General features: G+C 35.0%; 1 protein-coding gene across 1 annotated transcript in view; it reads left to right on the forward strand.

Moving 5' to 3' along the window:
• Nucleotides 1-19110, forward strand: part of LOC127878809 (uncharacterized) — a 122621-nt gene extending 103511 nt beyond the window's left edge. The window contains exons 14-18 of the mRNA XM_052425337.1: nt 9260-12975; nt 13191-13339; nt 13902-16049; nt 16313-16468; nt 17269-19110. Coding sequence (XP_052281297.1) covers nt 9260-12975; nt 13191-13339; nt 13902-16049; nt 16313-16468; nt 17269-17441 — 6342 coding nt within the window. The 3' untranslated portion in view covers nt 17442-19110. The remainder of the gene's footprint in view (nt 1-9259; nt 12976-13190; nt 13340-13901; nt 16050-16312; nt 16469-17268) is intronic.
• Nucleotides 19111-21328: the final 2218 nt, after the last annotated feature.

Here is a 21328-nt window from a genome sequence, read left to right on the forward strand (position 1 = left end):
AGTATTGAATTTAATTACAGGTAATATTGTCAAAAAGTTAATGCATTTAGATTCAATTTTAACTGATGTAGACATGTTAAATGGCAGGTAGTTTTGTCAATTTTGGAGTATTTAGGCAAGTTAAATGACAGTTATTTTTGTTTTGTCAATAGGGGTTTATTGACAACAAACAATATATCATTTTTTATTTTTCAGTTAAAGGGACCTTTTCACGTTGTGGTAACTTGACAAAATTAATAAAATGTTTCAGATTTGCAAATTTTTGTTGTAGTTCAGATATTTGTGAACAAACAGTAATAATGAACATTTATTTTTGCTCTAAATATCCATTATATGTATCTCAATTTGTTGATTTATAAAAACCTGCAAATTATAAAGCGTTGCAACGCAAAACGATTGAATAATTTTGAGAGTTCTGTTGTTGTTGTTATATTTTGTGACATTACCAGGATTGCTTATGTAAATTATAAAATACAGCAGTCATAGTATGAGCACAGATGGCTGAGTGGTCAAGCGATAGACTTTTACTCCAGGGGTCAGTGCTTCCAGCCCAGTTGAGGGTTTCTGTTTTTTCTTTCTTTAATTTTATTCTTGTTTTTTACTAGAGCTTTTTAGATCCAATCTTTACATTTATCAATATAAAGCATTTATTGGCAAACTTCAATACATTCCAAAATCTGTAAAAAGGTCCCTTTAATTCTCAAAGAAATTAATGCCTGATTGGAAGGAAAGGAGGAGGAACAATAATTTAAACCTTCAAATCTGTACATTAGAAATTGTGCATCTGCCCTCACCCCCCAATCCCCTTTAAACCTCCATATAAAATACTCATTTATGATAGGCAAGGAAACAATATTATTGTTTTTATTTAAGATTATAAGTCTGTGTATGATATATAGAAGAGTTATATGCACAGCTCATCTTATAGGGATCTTTTCACGGTTTGGTAAATTGACAAAATTGAAAAAAGTTGTTAGAAGATTCGCAAATTTTCGGTTTATTTATGATATTTGTAAGGAAACAGTATTACTGAACATTTGCCATGGTCTATTATAGCCATTATATGCATCTTTTGATGATTTAAAAACCTAAAAATTATAAAGCGTTGCAACGCGAAACGATTTAATAATTTGGAGAGTTCTGTTGTTGTCGTTTAAATTGTGTGAAACTACGAAGATTGCTTATATAGCGTATAAAATACGTAATGTATGCATGCTTGGCAGGATAGCTCAGTTGGCTAATGCGTTTTTACTTCAGGAATCCGGGGGTCACTGGTTCGAGCCCTGCTGCGGGCTACTTTTTTTCCTTTTTTATATTTTATTTTTGATTTTTTACTGGAGCTTTTAAAATTTTATGTTTACATTTATCAATATAAAGCATTTAATGACATACGTCAAAACATGCCAAAATCTGTGAAAAGGCCCCTTTATGGTACATTGTATTATAAAAACAACCTTATTTAAAATAATGTGATTGGTAGAAAGGTCTTGATTTTATAAATGCTTGGTAGCATATTTATCTTTGTAAACATAGGAAATGGTCCCAATTATATTTTGTACTGGCAAAGAATAATGGTAGATGAAGAAGTTAAAAACCTTATAAATCAAATGCACATAAACTACCTCTTTGCAAACGCGCGCTATTAATAAATGTGAACATGACTTATTGAGGGTGTGTGACTTTTGTAGCGATGTGTTTGCATCCTACTGGAAGTGTGTGTGTTTTAATTACTCTCAATATTTTATTTGTGCTAGACCACGGCCGCGGATATATAATTTTGTGAAAAGTGGTAATAAGCACATTTCTCCTATATGTCTGTATTACTGTTAAATATGTCAACATATGCTGTACAAATTATTACACATCACAAAGATGTTTGTGAACACTGGCAAGGCTGGTCACGATTGCTACACATTTTATAGATAGCTCTTTAAATGAAAGGCTGTTCGTTTCAATGATTATGAGTTCCCATGGAATGGACAGTTTGTTTTTCAACTGGTCAGGTGCAAACAATTCTTTCATGGGCCAATGGTATTTTTTAACAAGCAGACACTTTTTCTTATCTGTTGTTTGACAACCCTTGGATTATCTGTGCCAACTAAAAACTTACAAAGGCTACATGTGTTTAATTTGACAAAATGTCGCACAAATTGTGAAGATGACAGAGATTCCACTTGTTGCAAAAACTATTCAAGATAATTGTTAAAGCGGGTATATACGATTTTTTATATGTGTTTAATTGTAATATATTGATAAAATATGTTACAATAACACAAAATAGGCAAGAAAAAGTATACATTAAAGCCGAATTTCATAAAATGCAGCAAAGACAAATTAGCGCCCCGAGCCGATAGTGACGTACATATTTTCCTATAATAACCGAAGCATTCGTCTTTGTATTAGGATCGGAGATAGTGTTCGTGTGTCGTATGAATAGATATCGTTGCAGGAATTCAAATAAACCGTTAAACTAAGTTTAGATGCACATCGTACATGTATGGTATACATGCTGGCGAATTCGGCTGTACAGCCGTTTTCAATTTCAGAATTAAATATCTGGCTTATTTCGCATTTTTCGACACATGTTCTTCTTAACTTTTATTTTAATTTATATTGAAATATATATATAATAAGTTTTTTACACAGTTTATATAAATTCATAAATATTTGACAAAATCGTATATACCCGCTTTAAGTAAACAGATCAAATACAATTGGTGTTTTAATAGAGCATACTTGTACCATGCAAATACGAGTGCATAGAACATAATTTTAATTTTCTCCCCAGAGTCAGAAGTCTGTATCTAGATAATATTGAGACGAATATATAATTATATTGGTCTATAGCTTTATAATATAATTTTTGGTCTATAGCTATATAATATACATTATGGTTCATTATAAACTTTAAAATACATATTTTTGTCTATACCTACATAATGTACATTTTTAGGATAAAGCCTAATACTCATCGTATATCCAACTGTATCAGACACAAAAGTTTCACAAAGCCTGTTTGTGTTTGTTGTAATTTGTGTTTGCTTTTTTGATTAACTTTTTATCAATTCATATCTAACAAATAAATTAATCAAATTAATTTTCAATTTTAAATAATCGCTGTTGATCATAAATACATGCATTTACATGAACTTGTACACAATAATCTAGGACATTAATGACATCAATTTTGGAACTGTTCAATTAGAAAGCTTATCTGGGCTCACCAATAGCAAGCAATAATCATGAATTGCAGATTCATAACAGCTTATAATGAATATCAGAACACGAACATGATCTTAAAGCAAATGAAGGGTCCTCAGCAATTCCCACACTTTGTGAAGCTAAAACCCAGTACCCATAAATTTAACAATTGTTAACAAAACTTTTTTTTTCTATTGTGATCAAGTCAAGTTAAACAAGAAATATCTTTCAAAAAGATATACGGCGTTGATTGTGGTCGATGTATATGAACGATCAAAAGTTATCTCTATGAGATAAAAAGTAGCGGATGCCTTTTTTCTGCGCAGTTCTTAGCTACATCACAAGCAAATCAATTACGGGGTGTTGCGCCAGATTTCGTGGCTTATTTTGCTTTATGTGATATTTTTACTCAGATGTCTATATTTACAGAATAGAAAAACACAAGAAACATGAAAATAAACGAGTGCATATAGGTCAGCCGGCAATACTCGAATCTTATTTAATTGCATAATTATAGTATAGTGAATTATTGTGCTCATGCTTAATAAACTGGTCAAAATGGATAAATATTTCTAATTAATTTTATCAAAATTGGTCCTTATCATGCAAATGTTGAAAACATATTAAAAATCGATGATTGGCATACCACAATAATATTGCCGAATATCTTTATTTAGTATCTTTCTGATCAAAACAGACTTCAAGTGCACAACGTTTACGAGACGGCGTTTATATAAAGATTTCTGCAACTGACCGCAAACTGACCTTGATACCTTGCGGATTGGAATGCAATGCATTAAAGTTAGGTAACAATTCTGCTGCTGAAACGACGGCTTGTTTACGCCAACTGTACTCGACCAAGGCAACAGCTGTGCCTAAAATATTGATTAAGCGACTAAACGAACTATTTACTCCATCAGACAAAAATAGCATAGATTCCAATTTTGTCCTTCAATGAAAAGGTCGCAACCCCTTCTGCGAACTCCGGTGATGAACTGTATATAAACTCTGACTTTCGCGGGTTGAAATGCAATGCAAGTAAGTACTAAATATGAGAATATAGCCTTTAGTATAAACGCTTTTGCGCTGGTAATTCTCTGAAAATAAAAGATGAACGCACAAACTGTATTTATGTCGAAAATTGATTGTAAAACTGTTCTATCTATTGAGCCTTTTCATTAGAGATAAAATTGTTTCATGCAGTAAAACAGTGTTACAAAGACGCGGATATGTTTCCAATGTTCTGGTGTTATACTCAAATCAGCCAATGGAATAAATGAAGTGTATTCATTCGTACCTAGCCGCGGGAAATTTTATCTGAATATTATTGGATACTTACAAAGGTCAAGTCAGGGTGAAAAGCTGGCTTAAAACAGCTTACGCCGAAAAACACAATGGTTACAGATAGAGGCATTTGCTTTCTTTTGTTTACATTCGAGTCGAGTGAAACTGACTGTTATATAAGTATACTATATTATCAGCAACATTATATAATTGGAATTTATGAATAAGAGGCTTTTGAAGGGGCTTCACTAAAAATTGCTTACACAAGATAAACTGTCCCATTTATTTCACAATTTTATAATACTTAAATTGCACTAGAGTGTACTTATATTAATCCTGATAATTTTCATGCTGGTAAAATACAGTCTAAATAGATTATTGTCCATTTAAGGCAGCTCAATTTATGGCCTACTGCCTTGAACAATAGTTGAAAACAAAGTTGTTCTCAAAAAGTAATTAAATTAGGTATAGGATTGAAAAAAATGCCCAAATGGTACTTCATTCGGACAAAAAATCCTTGAAATTCATAGACCTGTCTTGTATTAATCAAAATTGCGAAAAATGTAATGAAATAAAAAGGTAATATTTGGATAAAAAAGTGAAAAAAAAAAGGAAAACATAGAATTTAACGACTTAACAGTTCAGGGTGTCTCAGGAAATATGTATGAAAACAAGATGGTTTACTAATAGTTGTGCAATACACAGCCAATGTTAATTTTTAATCCATACACATCAGTTATTCTATATTAGACAAACTTGTATTGCACAGCAATTCTGTTTTCTTTCAATCAGTTGTGGTAATTTTATGAGAAAATGCCACTGGTTGTCTAAAAATCTTTAACACAAAACACAAACTGGTACTTTAGTTTTTATGCCCCCGTATCGAAAGATCGGGGGTATATTGTTTTTGGCCTGTCTGTCATTGTATGTGTGTGTGTGTCCCAAAACTTTAACCTTGGTCATAACTTTTGCAATATTCAAGATAGCAACTTGATATTTGGCATGCATGTTTATCTCATGGAGTTGCACATTTTGAGTGGTGAAAGGTCAAGGTCAAGGTCACCCTTCAAGGTCAAAGGTCAAAAAAACAAATTAAAAAAACTTTAACCAAAACTTTAACCTTCTGCATAACTTTTGTAATATTGAAGATAGCAACTTGATATTTGGCATGCATGTGTATCTCATGAAGCTGCACATTTTGAGTGGTGAAAGGTCAAGGTCATCCTTCAAGGTCAAAGGTCAAATTATGGCTTCAAAGCGGCGCAATATAGAGGGCATTGTGTTTCTGACAAATCCATTAACTCAAATTATTGCTTTGAATATCTTAAATGTTGATGTAAGTTTAAAATGAACACTTTTGAAGCATTTTCTTATACTTCTACTGCACTTTATGGTATGTCTTAATTGCTACTTTGGGAGAATGCAAGTTATATTTCTCAAGACATTAAGTAACTAGAAATGGCGCGGCAGAGGCCGACGCGTATCCCCACGCCGAATGTTTGACCTAGGTGTGCCCCAGGGTTGGTAATGGGGCCATGCATAGCTGAGATTGACCGTATTGTCATAAGAGAAGTTCATCATCAATTAGAAGTGAATTGGTGTACAAATGAAGAAGTTATAGTAAAAGGCAATTTTGGGTGGGTGTGACATATGTGGGCAGGGCGCCCCAGGGTTGGTAATTGTGCCATGCATAGTTGAGATTGACCGTATTGTCATAAGAGAAGTTCAGTATCAATTTGAAGTGAATCGGTGTAGAAATGAAGAAATTATAGTAAAAGGCAATTTTGGGCGGGTGTGGTCTATGTGGGCGGGGCCCCAGGGTTGGTAATGGGGCCATGCATAGTTGAGATTGACCGTATTGTCATAAGAGAGGTTCAGTATCAATTTGAAGTGAATCGGTGTAGAAATGAAGAAATTATAGTAAAAGGCAATTTTGGGTGGGTGTGGTCTATGTGGGCGGGGCGCCCCAGGGTTGGTAATGGGGCCATGCATAGTTGAGATTGACTGTATTGTCATAAGAGAAGTTCAATATCAATTTGAAGTGAATCGGTGTAGAAATGAAGAAATTATAGTAAAGGCAATTTTGGGTGGGTGTGGTCTATGTGGGCGGGGCCCCAGGGTTGGTTATGGGGCCATGCATAGTTGAGATTGACCCTAATGTCATAAGAGAAGTTCAGTATCAATTTGAAGTGAATCCATGTAGAAATGAAAAAATTATAGTAAATGGAATTTTTTGGTGGGTGTGGCCTATGTGGGCGGGCGCCCCAGGGTTGGGATTGGGGCCATGCATAGTTGAGATTGACCCTAATGTCATAACAAAAGTTCAGTATTAATTTGAAGTGAATCCGTGTAGAAATGAAAAAATTATAGTAAATGGAAATTTTTGGTGTGTGTGGCCTATGTGGGCGGGGCGCCCCAGGGTTGGGAATGGGGCCATGCATGGTTGAGATTGACCGTATTGTCATAAGAGAGGTCCAGTATCAATTTGAAGTGAATCGGTGTAGAAATAAAGAAGTAAATGTAAAATAACCTAAAAAAATGAGTGATAATTTCTGACGCGGCCCCACCCCAACCGCTATAACTTTTGACCCAGGGGTCAGATCAAAATTCCAAATAGTGCAGGGTCGCACATATGCTCATAGCTACCATGTGTGTAAGTTTCAAGGTTCTAGTGCTTTTAGTGTAGGAGGAGATAGTGGCCAGGACGGACGGACAGACAGACAGACGGACGGACGGCGGAGATAACCACAATATCCCCACCTTTTTTTCAAAAAGCGTGGGGATAATTATTATACACAGGAATGAGTTTAAAAATGTACCTGTATAAATAACTCTATGAACCTTACACACTTCTTTTATCATACTGCTGCATTGATATCTGCCTGATATAAGGTTGCATGATATATATTTTTATATCAGTTCAACAGGAAGTTCTTATATCATTTGATGATGGGAGGTAGGTCATATTACTCGGAATCAACTATTAAGTAATCATTTTTATTAAAATCGAATAAGATTTATCAAAACAAGCAATTTGAAACCAAGATGTAATATATTTTAAACACAAAATGCAACACAAACAGCAAAAAACATGTTTTTCAAATACTAAGCACACTTGCTCATGACGTCATTATTAACACATCAAACGACAAAAGTCCTATGCTTTCCCACTAAATATGCAGCTTTTTAGCGATTTGTCATTATTTATTTTAAATCAGGGACATAGAGGTATGATAAACAGAAAAACAGGTAACTGCATGCCTGATCTTTTTGTAATATGTCAGGCTCGGCACAAATAAAATAATATATTAAATATTATATTATTCTAATCCTTGCCTGATATATTAAAAAAATATCAGGCAGTAAAGTGTTATTCTCTGTATATCAGGCAATGTCATGAGAAAACCAGGCTAAATACATGTGCATCATTTTTCTAAAATTGTATTGCAGATCAGCCATTACAATCATAATCAGTGGTATTGGCTGGTTTTGTTTTTCAAGAAAGTGTCTTTTAACCATGATTCCATTGTATGTAGAATGTGCAGTCTGGTGCCTTTGAATTTTCCATTATGACAGTCCTAATGACATTTTTAGCTCGACTATTATATATGAAATATATATAGTGGAGCTATCCTACTCACCCCAGCGTCTGCGTCTGCGTGCAAATGTTAAAGTTTTCGTACTACCCCAAATATTTTCTTTGTCCCTTGACATATTGCTTTCATATTTTGCATACTTGTTTACCAACATGACCCCAACCTATAAACAACAGCAGACAACTCTATCAAGCATTTTGTCATAATTATGGCCCCTTTTCCACTTAGAATATGCAGCAAATGTTAAAGTTTTCGTACTACCCCATTTATTTTCATTGTCCCTTGACATATTGCTTTTATATTTTGCATTCTTGTTTACCAACATCACCCCAACCTATAAACAAGAGCAGACAACTCTATCAAGCATTTTGTCATAATTATTGCCCCTTTTATACTTAGAATATGCATATTATTGATAAATCTATGTTAAATTTTGCGTACTACCCCAAATATTTCCTATATCTTTTGACATATTGCTTTTATATGTTGCATACTTGTTTACCAACATGACCCCAACCTATAAACAAGAGCAGACCACTGTATCAAGCATTTTGACATTATTATGGCCCCTTTTACACTAAGATAATTGAACATTTTGCTTAAATTGCCAAAACTTCTTTATTTATGATCACATTTTATTATTACTTTGACAAAACAACACTTACCTGAATACCACAATGGATTCCACCCAAACAATACCCCACGCCCCTACCCAGAATCCCTTCCCCCCCCCCCCAACCTCCCCCCCCCCCCCATTTTTTTTTTAAACATCATCTTATAAATTACCACACCCCACATTATACCCCCCTCTCCGCCCACCCCCTACCCCCCCACCCCCCCAAAAAAAATAATTGTTTTTTTAAAACATCATCTAATAAATTACCACACCCCACATTATACCCCCCCTCTCACCCCTCACCCCCTACCCCCCCCACCCCCAATTTTTTTTTAAACATCATCTAATAAATTACCACAACCCACATTATACCCCCTCTCACCCCCCCTCCCCCCCCCTACCCTCCAATATTATTTATTTTTATTTGTTTTCCCTTTTTTTATGAAAGATCGTCTAATAAATTATTGAACGTGAACAATTTCCCCATGATGGCTTACGTTATACTGTCAAGCACTCGAATAGTCGAGCGCCCTGTCCTCTGACAGCTCTTGTTCTTTTTCAGGTCAAAAGAATACTTCCAAGTGGAGCTGCAGCACGGAGTGGCAAACTAGACGTGGGTGATCGCCTTATCACCTGCAACGGTACCAGTCTTCAAGGCCTTACTCAGACACATTGCCTTGACATTATCAAGTCCGCCAGTTCCTACGGTGACATTCACTTTGAAGTGATCAGGCCAGTGTATCATGGGAATTCAATGCAGATATCTGTGACTGTGAACAGTGGAGTTAACAACGCAAATTCACAAACAAAGAATATCGCGACCTCATTTGATCCGTCTCAGTTCAGTCTCAAGTCTCAAAGTTACGATAGACAAGGGATTGATGTTGTTGTGACAAGTGAGAGTGAGGATTATCTGACAGTAAGCGAGGATGAATATTCTCGGTCAGGGCGTTTAGCAAACATTTCAGAAGTTGAAGCAAATGAAGTGTTTGTGACCAACAGTGTTCGCCTTGCTTTCCAAAAGGACACGATAGAGCAGGAGTCTTCAGAAACTGATGTTGAAGAACAACTGTGTAATTTATCTAAGAAACAGAAGTATGAATCTGATAGTCATAAGCCTTTTGATTTAGCTACGTACAAAATACAGAGTGGTAAATTTGCCCTAAACAAAGCACCTCTAGTAATAGAAACTGAAATTGAAATTGTAAATCCTACAAATCTAGGGTCTTCATTACCAAAATCTGACCTTGATCTTGTAAGTCCAAGGTCACCATTACCAAAATCAAGCCTTGATCTTGTAAGTCCAAGGTCACCATTACCAAAATCTGACCTTGATCTTGTAAGTCCAAGGTCACCATTACAAAAATCAAACCTTTATCTTGTAAGTCCAAGGTCACCATTACCAAAATCTGACATTGACCTTGTAAGTCCAAGGTCACCCCTACCAAAATCAAACCTTGACCTTGTTAGTCCAAGGTCCCCCTTACAAAAATCAAACATAGATCTTGTAAGTCCAAGGTCACCATTACCCAAATCTAATCTTGACCTTGTAAGTCCAAGGTCATCATTACCAAAATCAGAACCTGACCCAGTTTATCCAATATCACCATTAAGAAATTCTAATATTGAAACAGTAACTGTAAATTCACAAATTTGTAGTTCAAACTTACGTGAAAACAGCCCAAAACCTCTATTACCTTGGTCAGATGTTGATCAATTAAGTCCCAGGTCATCACTTACTTCTTATCGCTTAGATAATTCCTATTTTAAGCGCCAGCAAGTACCAAGTGACACAGAACTCAGCGATATAGAATTGCCATATAATTACCCAGCTGCATTTATTGGCCAAAATATCCCAGTCAGTGATACAGAAGAAACCAGGTATAATCCATTGTACGAGGACAGTAACCTCAGTGAATTTACTGACTCTGAGCCACAGGACATTTATATACAAAGTCCTGTGCAAAAAACACAAAAAGGTATTTCTGATAAAGACCTAGATACATTGAGTGTTGAATCAGATCAAACATGGACAAGGACAGATATTGACACAGTGAGTGTTAATTCCAGGCTAAAAGTAAAAACTTTTGATCAAAATTTAGAAGAGGATATATCAGTTCCACCTCCATTTGAATTTTCTGATACCAAGATTGAAGAACCTGAGCAAACTGAAAATAGATTTGTTGAGGTTAATACAGATACTGTGTTCCATGCTGACACTGAAGAAATACCAGAATACGAGGAAGAAATCGATGGTGCAAAATTGGCTTTTAACTCTGAATTGACTGCACCTTTTGACATTGTGCTACAGGAGCAAGGGATTATTGTGAATTCTAGTCCAACAAGTATTGATGAATTTGATGAGGACATTTTCCAGCAAGTAGACAAAGAGCCTGTGTATGAGAACATAAAATCATTTGACAGATCCGGATATTTCATTTCAAGATTTGCTCCATCACATGAGAACATAATGGATAAGAATAGCGAAAGTGTCTTAAAAAGTGCAATTGACTTTGAGTATGACAATCTCTCAGAGTCAAAAAAGCAACAAGGACGTCTTGAATTAATAGAAAACAACCATGTTATGGACTTTGAAGATCCAATGTTTGTGAATCATAATATTGTTGCTGAAAATATCGCCAAGGACATAGCACAGGAGGAAAACAGAGATGGTTACTTTGTTGAGTCAGATGATGAACCAGATGCTTTCCCTGAGCAAGATTTTCCAGAGGAAGTTCCTGACCTTCCAACTAGTCCACCACCTGGATATACTGATGAAACTAACAATGTAGTGATAATAAGTGTAAATGGAGAAACTTCAGAAGAGCAAGATGTAAAAATATCTCATACTCATCAACAAAGACATGGAAATACTATTGAAGGTTTTGATGACCGGCAACATGATGTTATCATACCTATTAAGATTGAAAGGAAGGTCAAAATTCCTATTAACTTAACTCCCCAGAATGAGAATATTGGTGATCAGGATAGCATCATCCCAGAAGCTGTTCAGAGGACATTTCAGTTTCCAACAGAATTTAAAGAAAATAAAGTTTCATTAGAAGCTAACAATAGATTGGATAATTTTGACGATTGGATCTCTGTTACATCTCTGAAACCAGAACCAGAGCCAGGAAAAATGGCAATAAGTCTTGAAATTGAAAACAGTGAATCTCCGCAAGAAGAAGTTGATGAAGAAATTATAGAACCAGTGAATGCAATGAAAGACCATGCAAAGGATTTAGTGAAAGTTATTAGTGTTGTGAACGCATTAAAGAAGGCCAATCAGGATAAAGACCCAGATATAATTGATAAAATTGATAAAGACATAAAAGATGAAAAAACAAAGGGATTTGCAAATGCTGTTACAAAACTAAACATCAGTAAGCAGTCAACAAGCAATAAGATGAATGTTTATGAGATGTCACCACCCAAAGAAGAAAAAGTTATATCTAACCGAGTGGAAATAACAGTTAAACCAAAGGATAGTAAAGAATCACCGCCTCCTAAAAGTGAAACACTGGAATCTGAACGAGAAGTTCTAAAGAAGCCTAGTCCTGTTCTAAAAGCAGCTCAAGGAGATGAGCATGCACACAACACAAATGTAATGAAAACCAGTATCACTGTTGAGAAACAAAAGGTGGATGAAATACCAAAGTCAGAAATGACAACTGGTGAATCAACACATAAATGGTCAGTTCCACCTCTCAACCTAGAAGCACTCAATGGAAGTTCTAGTGACGTTGGGTCACCAAGCAGTGATAGGTCAGTAGACATTTCACCAAGTTCAAAATACAAAACAACAATTGATGTCCCCAAATCTCCAAAGTCTAAAGAGTTATTGAAAGCTGTTGAAAACAACCATGTTAGTTCTTCAAGTGAAATAATTGTGAACAACAAAAGTGATGTTAAACATGAAACAAGTATTCCAGCCAAGGAAAAAGCAAGCTTGGCATCAATGCCCAGCATCAAACCATTGTCTCAAATTAAACCTCTAAGTTTTAATCCCAACACATTGTCTCAAGGTGGTTCACGTCCAGTGCAATACAAAACAACCATTAGCACACTTGGTATGAAACCATCCTCATTTGCAAAAAACATGCCTGGTTCTCAAAAGCCTGACTACCCTATTAAACGAATGGAAACCATGCCATTTGAGGTGTCCATTTTAAAAGGAATCCTTGGGATTGGAATCAAGACGACCATGACTCCTGAAGGTCACGTGAAAATCACAGAAATCCTGCCAAATGGCCCTGTGGGGAGAGAAGGAAATATCCAGTAAGTAAAAGGAACTTGAGGTGATAAAATATTGTACAGTTTAAATGTATATTTCTAGTAAAAATGTGTGTGCCAGTTGAGAGATTTTTTCATATTTTATTTTGATGGCTGGGTTCTGAATATAGAAACTTCTTCATAATTGCTAATTAATTGAAACATTTACTAATCAGTAAAAGCTTGTAATCCATGTAAAAATGTGTATTAATTTATTCTAGGGTTGGAGACTACATCTTATCTATAAACTCAACGGAGTTGACAGGTCTGACTGATGCTAAGGTGCAGCAGATTCTACGTCTTTTGCCAAGAGGCTTGTCGAAGATTGTAGCTTCAGCAGTCCCACCTTCGGGGCAGCAAGATTTACCGGGTATGTTACCTCAATGTTTAGTATTGATGACATCATGGATAGTTAATTAGTAAATTAATTGCTAATTGCTTAATCGTTATGTATCTGTCATATATGGATAACTTTATCCAAAAAATTATGATTGCTTATAAGTAATGGTGCATCATGCAGAAAATTGTAAGTATCTTCATGTCAATGCAGGCCATTTTTTTAAATGATTGAAACCTCTAACTCATTAATTGTGGTAACCCCACCCTAGAGCCAATTCAAATCAGTGTGCATCCATTGTTAGAGAATGCTTTATTTCTATCAACTATCATTTGTATCATTTGGATCTGAAATCTGCCATGACTATTACTATGAATTAGGACACAGTTGGAATTTAAAATAACTCACCTGTTGGGAATCGCTTTCTGTTGAGTTCTGTATATTCCCTCCACTCTCGTGAGAGATTGTATTGATAGGAGTAAAACTTTATGAGTTACAAATTAATGTTTAATTTTTGAAGGTACATGAAGTTTTACTGAAAATGGGTAGCTTACATTTTCACATTGTTATCCAATTGTTTTTTATTTTTTTTCAGAAGTTAAACACGAACCATCTACCCTGACAGCTGCTCATTCCCTGCCTTTGGCCACAACCAGCATGCCCTCTACAACAGGCAAGCCAAACTTATCACCTCGACAAGAGCAACATGTGTTATCACCAAGACAACCACAGTCTGCCACCAGCGAGCAAGCACCACCATTATCTCCTAACAAACCAAGTCCTGTACCAAGGTCAAATGCTGCTCCATTGCTGCCGAAATCACAGCCACCAGTTGCAGCTCCTAGATCACTGACAATTTCAACTTCTCCCAGGTCACCATTAGTTTCTCCTGTTTCTCCAAACCAACTTCCAACCATTGCAAGTATGCCAACAAAATCTCTGACTGGTTCACCATCTCTGTCACCAATGCCGTCTCCAAGAAAGAGTGATGTTGCACCTCCAACACTTCCTCAGGTGCCTCCACCAATTGCACCAAAGCCTAAAAAGCCTTCACCAAGTCTACACAAAGAAGGAATTGAAAGTGGTCCAATAGATGCTGAAGTTTTTGTATCTGTAAATGCTACAAATGAAATGTCTCCAAGGAGTGGTGTAAATATTTTGCCAGGTTCAGTGCACTATGACACTGAAGATACTAGGGAGAAGACTGGCTGGATTCCAGGGGTGGTATCATCAGCTAGTTTACATAAAGGTAAGGACGGTGTTGTAACAGATGCACCTGATAATTGTGAAGTGCATGTGCCTGTCACTGACATTTTGGATGTTGTAGACCCTGTCATTTATTGTGAAACAGCCATGCCTTCAGAAGATGTGGCGAGTAAGAATGAGAATGCTCTTGAGGAGTCTACATTAGAGTTTGCAGATAACCACTTTGATGATACACAGTCTAAAGATAGGTCTCGGTCGTTCAGCACCAGTAGTAGCGATTCATACAAAGATTTCAAGGAATGTAATGTTGAAGATGAAGTTGTTCCTGAACAAATAGCTGAAGAAGATACGGAGCATAATAACCATGAAGACATATATGAGCCTGATTTTGAAATCGAAGATACTGATGAAACTGATAAAAAAACTAATGAATTGAAAGTCATGGCACAACAAATTGTTGAAAATGTAATATCCTCTATAAAGAAATCAGACCTGTTAAGCGAAATCTCACCAAATGAAGAAGTTGAAAACAAGTGGGAGCAACCATGGGATGATAAAACTGAGTTAATAAATGCTGATGTGTTGGCTGTTGAAGATGAGATAATTCAGGTCAACGCAGATGATGTAGAGGCGCCCCCTCTGCCCCAGTCCCCACCTCCAATACCAACAATTGAGGTTCCTCACGTGAACACAGAACCTCAGAAAGAACTTGTTGATCTTTCCCTTTACCCAGATTCTGACCAAGGGGGTGATGATAATTTGAGAAGAACTATGGAAGAGGAGGTCATTGACAGAGAGACTGTACATGTTGTTGAGTCACAAACATCTTCACTGTTGCATGTCGATTCACCTTGTGTTGTAGGCACTGATGGTTTGTTGGTAATGTCGGAAAATGTTATAAATGATCTTTTGCCAGAGTGTGAAGATAATAATGGTGCTAATTATTCTTCTTCACAGACTATTTCTACAATAGAATATCCAGAAGATGAAAGTCAAGAAACGGGTGATCAGTCTATCAGTAATGTTATTTCTTTGTATTCTAATCTAGAACAATCTTTAGAGCAAGATGAACAGTTTAATGTAAAAACTGAAAATAATAATAATTACTATAAAGTGCAATTGCAAGAAGAACAAGTTGTTTATGATACCTTAGCTAGTGATAATGTTGAAGAATTTTCCAATACAAGTTCAAGAGATATAATTACTGATTGTGTTCAAAATGAAAATACTGTTACAACTGATCAAACAGAAGAAACAGGTACTTTACTAGATTTAGCAGTCCAACAAAGACAAGAGAAAAATATCAAACAGAATTCAGAAATTGTTGACATTAATGGAGACTCGGGTTCTTCTGTTGTTGACTTGAATGAATCAGTTGAACTGGATAGTATTGCAAGCAAAGACAGCGCTGATGAAAATGTGCTAGATGGAACGGACTCTACTGAGACACGCAGGCTATCAAGAGTGGACCAGTTACTCAGTGAGCATGAGACCAAGGAGACAAAATACAGCCCTGAACTTGACAGAATGATCAAAAGTAAGTATCCCTTTATCAATATGCCTAGCCATGTATTTTACTACATTTTTTTGTAGTTTACCAATCATATTCACTTTTACCCGGCATAAGAATTTATGTTTGAATAAATATTCATTACCGGTATTACAAATTATTTTAGTCAGCCAACAGACTTACAAATCAAGTTAATGTTTTGTTTAAGTAATTTATATATCTTTGTCATGTGTAGCTATTCTAACTGTTCTCAAGTGAAGTTTCTTTTAAAGAATTTTCTTATGTTTAAGTGATGTCCACCACTGAGGAGCCTGAATTTAAAGGGGAAGGTGAGCTACTCAAGGTGACTCTGAACAAAGGAGTTACTGGCCTTGGCTTCCTCATTCAAGGGGGACGATTTACGCCAAAGGGTGACATGCCACTTACAATTAAAAAGGTGTTCAAAGGTATGTTGAAATAAATGTATATGGCTAATAATTTGTCAGATCTTGAAGTTTAAGTGCAATAAGAATACAATTGATATGATATGGAAAAACGCCACCAGTGATGCGGTATTTTTTTTTACTAGAATATTTCTTTTAGATTGTTCAAACTTAGATATCTCAGTACAGATAGAACTCTTGATGAAAGTTAAGTGGCATACTATACTGTTTTTAAGAATGTCAATTTGTGAGTTGGAGTATTTTGTTGTTGTGTTATTAAAAAACAAACAAAAGGTTATCTTTAAATTGAAAATATAGTTTACTTAATATTCTTCTGTATGTGGCTGTTTTACTTTTAAATAATAGATGTAACTTATTTAAAATTAAATTTACCTCATATTTTTCTGTATGTGGTTGTTATCTTTCTGTGAATTCTTTTATAATGTGTATGCAATTTTTTACTCTCTTTCTTCAATAATTATGTCATCGTAATCTTATGAATTACCCATTCAAGTTACTGCCATAGCTTTCCCCGCTAAATTTTGACAATCAAAAGCTTTGAAAAAAAATCTACTTCAGTGGTCAAAAGGCTTTAACTGATCTATATACTGATCTATATGTAAAGTTGCTTAAGGTATATGATTCAGAGATATTTTTCTAAGCCTTATGATGATAGCAAGTTGCTGTTGAAAAAGAGGGATAGAGGTTGATGAAATTATAAGATTTTTATAAATTTTAAGTTGCTTTCTAAAATCCAGTTCCAGTGTTGTACTTGATAATATCAAGATTCATTTAGGCAACTCCATGATTTGTTTCCGTTGCAGGTGGCCCGGCAGATGGTATCCTGCAGGTCCATGACGAGATATGCCTGATCAATGGCGAGGATATATCAGATATGCGGCACACAGAGGCCTGGAACCACCTCAAGTTCCTTCCAAGTGGGGACCTAACCCTTACCATTCGACGTTACTCCATTGCTGATGAGACTGATGTGTGATGTTTCATATTCTTGACCATTCGATGTTATTAGATTGCTGATGCGACTGATGTGTGATGTTTCATATTCTTGACCATTCGACGTTACTCCATTGCTGATGCAACTGATGTGTGATGTTTCATATTCTTGACCATTTGAGGTTATTAGATTGCTGATGCGACTGATGTGTGATGTAACATAGACTTGACCATTTGTGGCTTAGTAATGAGTGATCTTATGTTTCAGATATATGTTATGATAATAATTTTAGCAATCTCCACTAATTGGTTACCAATGTGCTTTGTCACATACCTTTGACCCTTTGTGGTTATGTTTATGATTATACCAATGTGTAATAAAAGGACCTTATCATTTTTGCTTAGGCCAGTGATGTGTGAATGCTTCACCTTGACTATTTGTTGCAAATTTGTTGCTGATGCTTTCCATGAGTTATGGCACAACCTTGACAATTCACACGGGACATTCTAAAAAACACCAGATTCTTGATGTTCACATTGAGCAAAATCTTTAAGATAATCTACGACACTGTTGTACTCATCCAATTACATGTTATTGTTGTTGATTTATAAAAACATGGAAATATTTACCGTTTAGTTCTCTGGTGCATTATTTTAAAAATAAGACATTTTTATTTCAAACAGTATTCCCAGTTTGTTTAGAAAGGACTTTGTTATGCATATGTGTATTTTCATGACTATTAAAGGGAGACAACATAGTGATAAGTGGGAGATAATAGAATAAGTATTTGTATATATATTTTATGCTGCTAGATGTTAAACGTTTGTAACATGTTTTGTATCAAAATGATTCCAAATCATCATGAATTGTATGTAGTAGGTTTTGTCATTTGTTTGTATAACTTTTGTATTTGATAACAATGAAAGTGAACTTATCAAACTGACAAATAAGTGTATGTGAGGATATGATTATCTTCTGTCAAAAACTTATGTTGATATGTCTTATAACATACACTATTAAAGGGTTCTATTTCCAATGCCATAGTAATTTATCCGTATATAGATTGAATGATTGATCGGAAATAAAGTATTTTGAAAATACTGGATCTGAGACCTTGTAAAGACTTTGCGTGGTGTTTGTTTTGGTGTTTGTAGGCAACACTTCAAAAATAAAGCATCTAATTGAAATACATGAACGTTATTAAAATTGTATTTTTAAGTTTTCCAATAAATGCTGAGTGGCAGGCTTGTGTCATTTTGTTTTCGAATGTAAGCTTGTCACAAATGTATTTTTGTTGAAACAGATGAATTCTTGTATTGTATTATTTGTAAATTACAGATAAGAACTGTTTTCAAACATCCTGTGATTAGTGTACATTTGTATCAAAAGTTTTAGCACCAACTGTTATATATTATATTTAAGTGTGTATGATTAAATTACAAATTTCTACGGAAAACGGTTCAGTAATTTATGTATGATATTATATGTAAATGCATTTGATTTTGTTATATTTTAAGACTTAAATATAGTTCAAAATGTAAATAATCTTTTTAAATATTGTTATAGTGTGTGTGTTTTCTATTAATATATAACATATACTCAGATTGTATCAAGTGTAATTATTATAACCCTAGACGACTAAACTTATTTTGTACTTTGTGTATTTAATGCTTTTGTTCTGTAATCAAAGAATAAAACAATGTTTTCGTTACTACAGTTATTGTACTCAATTCCAGTAGCTGCTATGGGAATCTTGATTGAACAATATTTTACCTAAGTTTAAGACATTAAGGACTTCACATGAATGTCATTGAAACTATAAGCAGCACCCTACTTGGAGTGTAAGCATGGAAAATGGGGTAATTACTTATTGAAAGATCAAAGGACAAACACTACCTAGCAAATTTTGTATGACCCTTTGGTATGGAAGCTTGCTAAAATATTATAGAAAACAGCTCAAGAGAACTTTCACCACAAACATTATTAACAATTTTAATGGAAAGCAAACTCCATGAAAAATCACTGAAGCAAACAACCTGATAAAATGTGCATTTCAACCTTATACAGATACTGCTTAAGGAAAACTGCCCCAATAGCAGACAGAAATGTTTCTTAACAAACCACAAATTTAAATAAAAAATGTGTGGTTTTCATATCAATTATGTTTATAGTAGAATAAATGCACCTTAATGTAATTGGTATTGAAATCAAACAAGGGTTTCGTTGTAAAATTGTGATTCCATTGATAGCAGTTCAAATTAGGCAAATCAACGTTTGCGTAATAAAAGACCGAAATCAATTCATTTGTCCAATATAATTTGGGAGCAAGTTTCATGATGAGTGGGTCAAATATAATAAATGTTATCAACTGAATTAATCAAATGGTTTTATTAAAGCCATAAATTATAAGGAAACCTGCCCCGCCTCATGGAGGCCATGGTTTTCAATGGATCGGAGGCATTTCTCACTATGCCAAGAAATCATGAAAACAAAATGTTCTGAGCAAGCTTTAGAAAGATTGAACAAAAAATGCTAGTTCTAGTGTTAATATTAGTTTTCTATAATTTCAACTTATGATAAGTGTTGACCCCCACACAACCAAGTTTCGAACTTGGCAAAGATATAATGGGAACAAATGCTCTGAGCAAGTTTCATGAAGATTGGGAAATAAATGTGGCATCATAGTGTTTGCAATCCTTTTCTTTCTTGTCACCTAGTGACCTAGTTTTTGACCCCACTTGTGTTTCATGAATATTGGCTTCTTGAGTGTTCACAAGTGTTCTCTTTAAATTGAACAAGTGATCTTGTTTAACCCTTTACCAATTAGATCCGTAATATTACACATTTGTAGTCCCTCTTACAGAAAAATTTAGTTAAAGACCTTTCTTACTAGATACATGTTTTAAAGGCTCCATCTCCAACCCTTAGTTACTGATGAGCAGCAAACAGCGTAAAACCTGAACAGACTGCCAGTTACTCGCAGGCTGTTCTGGTTTTATGCTGTTTGTATATAGCTATGTTTACTTTGTTTCTGAGTGGGAAAGGGTTAAGACCACACATGACCCAGTTTCTTACTCCCCCTATATATCATTGGAACAAATGTCATGAAGATTGGGCAATATTGATCCTTGTATGATCAAAACTTTTGTCTTCAATTTAACCATGTGACCAAGTGTTTGACGCCACAAGACTCAGTTTCAAACATAAATGCTTCTATTAAAGAATTAAGATTGTATCTGGCAAATGACTTTTTCCACACGAGTGACTTATGTTCAAACTCTGCCTATATTTTATAAAGATAAACATTCTGACCAAGAATCTTTGAAGCTGAGTTGTAAATGTTGGTTCTAGAATGGCATAAATTTGTTTTTTGTTTTTTAAATATTTGTCTCATACAAGTGTAAGATTTGAGCAGACCTGCATCACAAGTGTATTTGATCCAAACCCATGGCCGAGGTCCTTATACAGTATGGGGCTGCCTTACAGTTACCATTATGCCAGTGGGGTTTTCTATTTCATATACCGGTATTGTTCCAAACATTTTCATTCTGTTTATCAAGCCATATAAAAACAACAATTTAACAGCACTACTCTTGAAGTGATTTCTCGTTTTGAACATATTCATTCTAATTTTGAAGTATGATTTATATTTAATGTAAGATTTATAATATGTAAAAACTAATAACAGAAAACATATATTTTTTTCAGTTTTTAACAAACATTAGTGTCAACATCGAAATACTACCGCACATTGCACCTTAGTTGTGAGCAAGCCTGGTGGTGACACCATACATTTATATTTGGCACGTGCAGTCCATGTCAGAAAATTCTGACTGTTCAATAATCTCTTGATGGACTATTATCTTTAACTTTCCAAAACCAGTCATATAAATGAAGAGGGACAAGTTTATGATGAGGTACGATATACT

The sequence above is a fragment of the Dreissena polymorpha genome, chromosome 4, assembly GCF_020536995.1.
Source record: "Dreissena polymorpha isolate Duluth1 chromosome 4, UMN_Dpol_1.0, whole genome shotgun sequence".
In the NCBI taxonomy this organism is placed as follows: Eukaryota; Metazoa; Mollusca; class Bivalvia; order Myida; family Dreissenidae; genus Dreissena; species Dreissena polymorpha.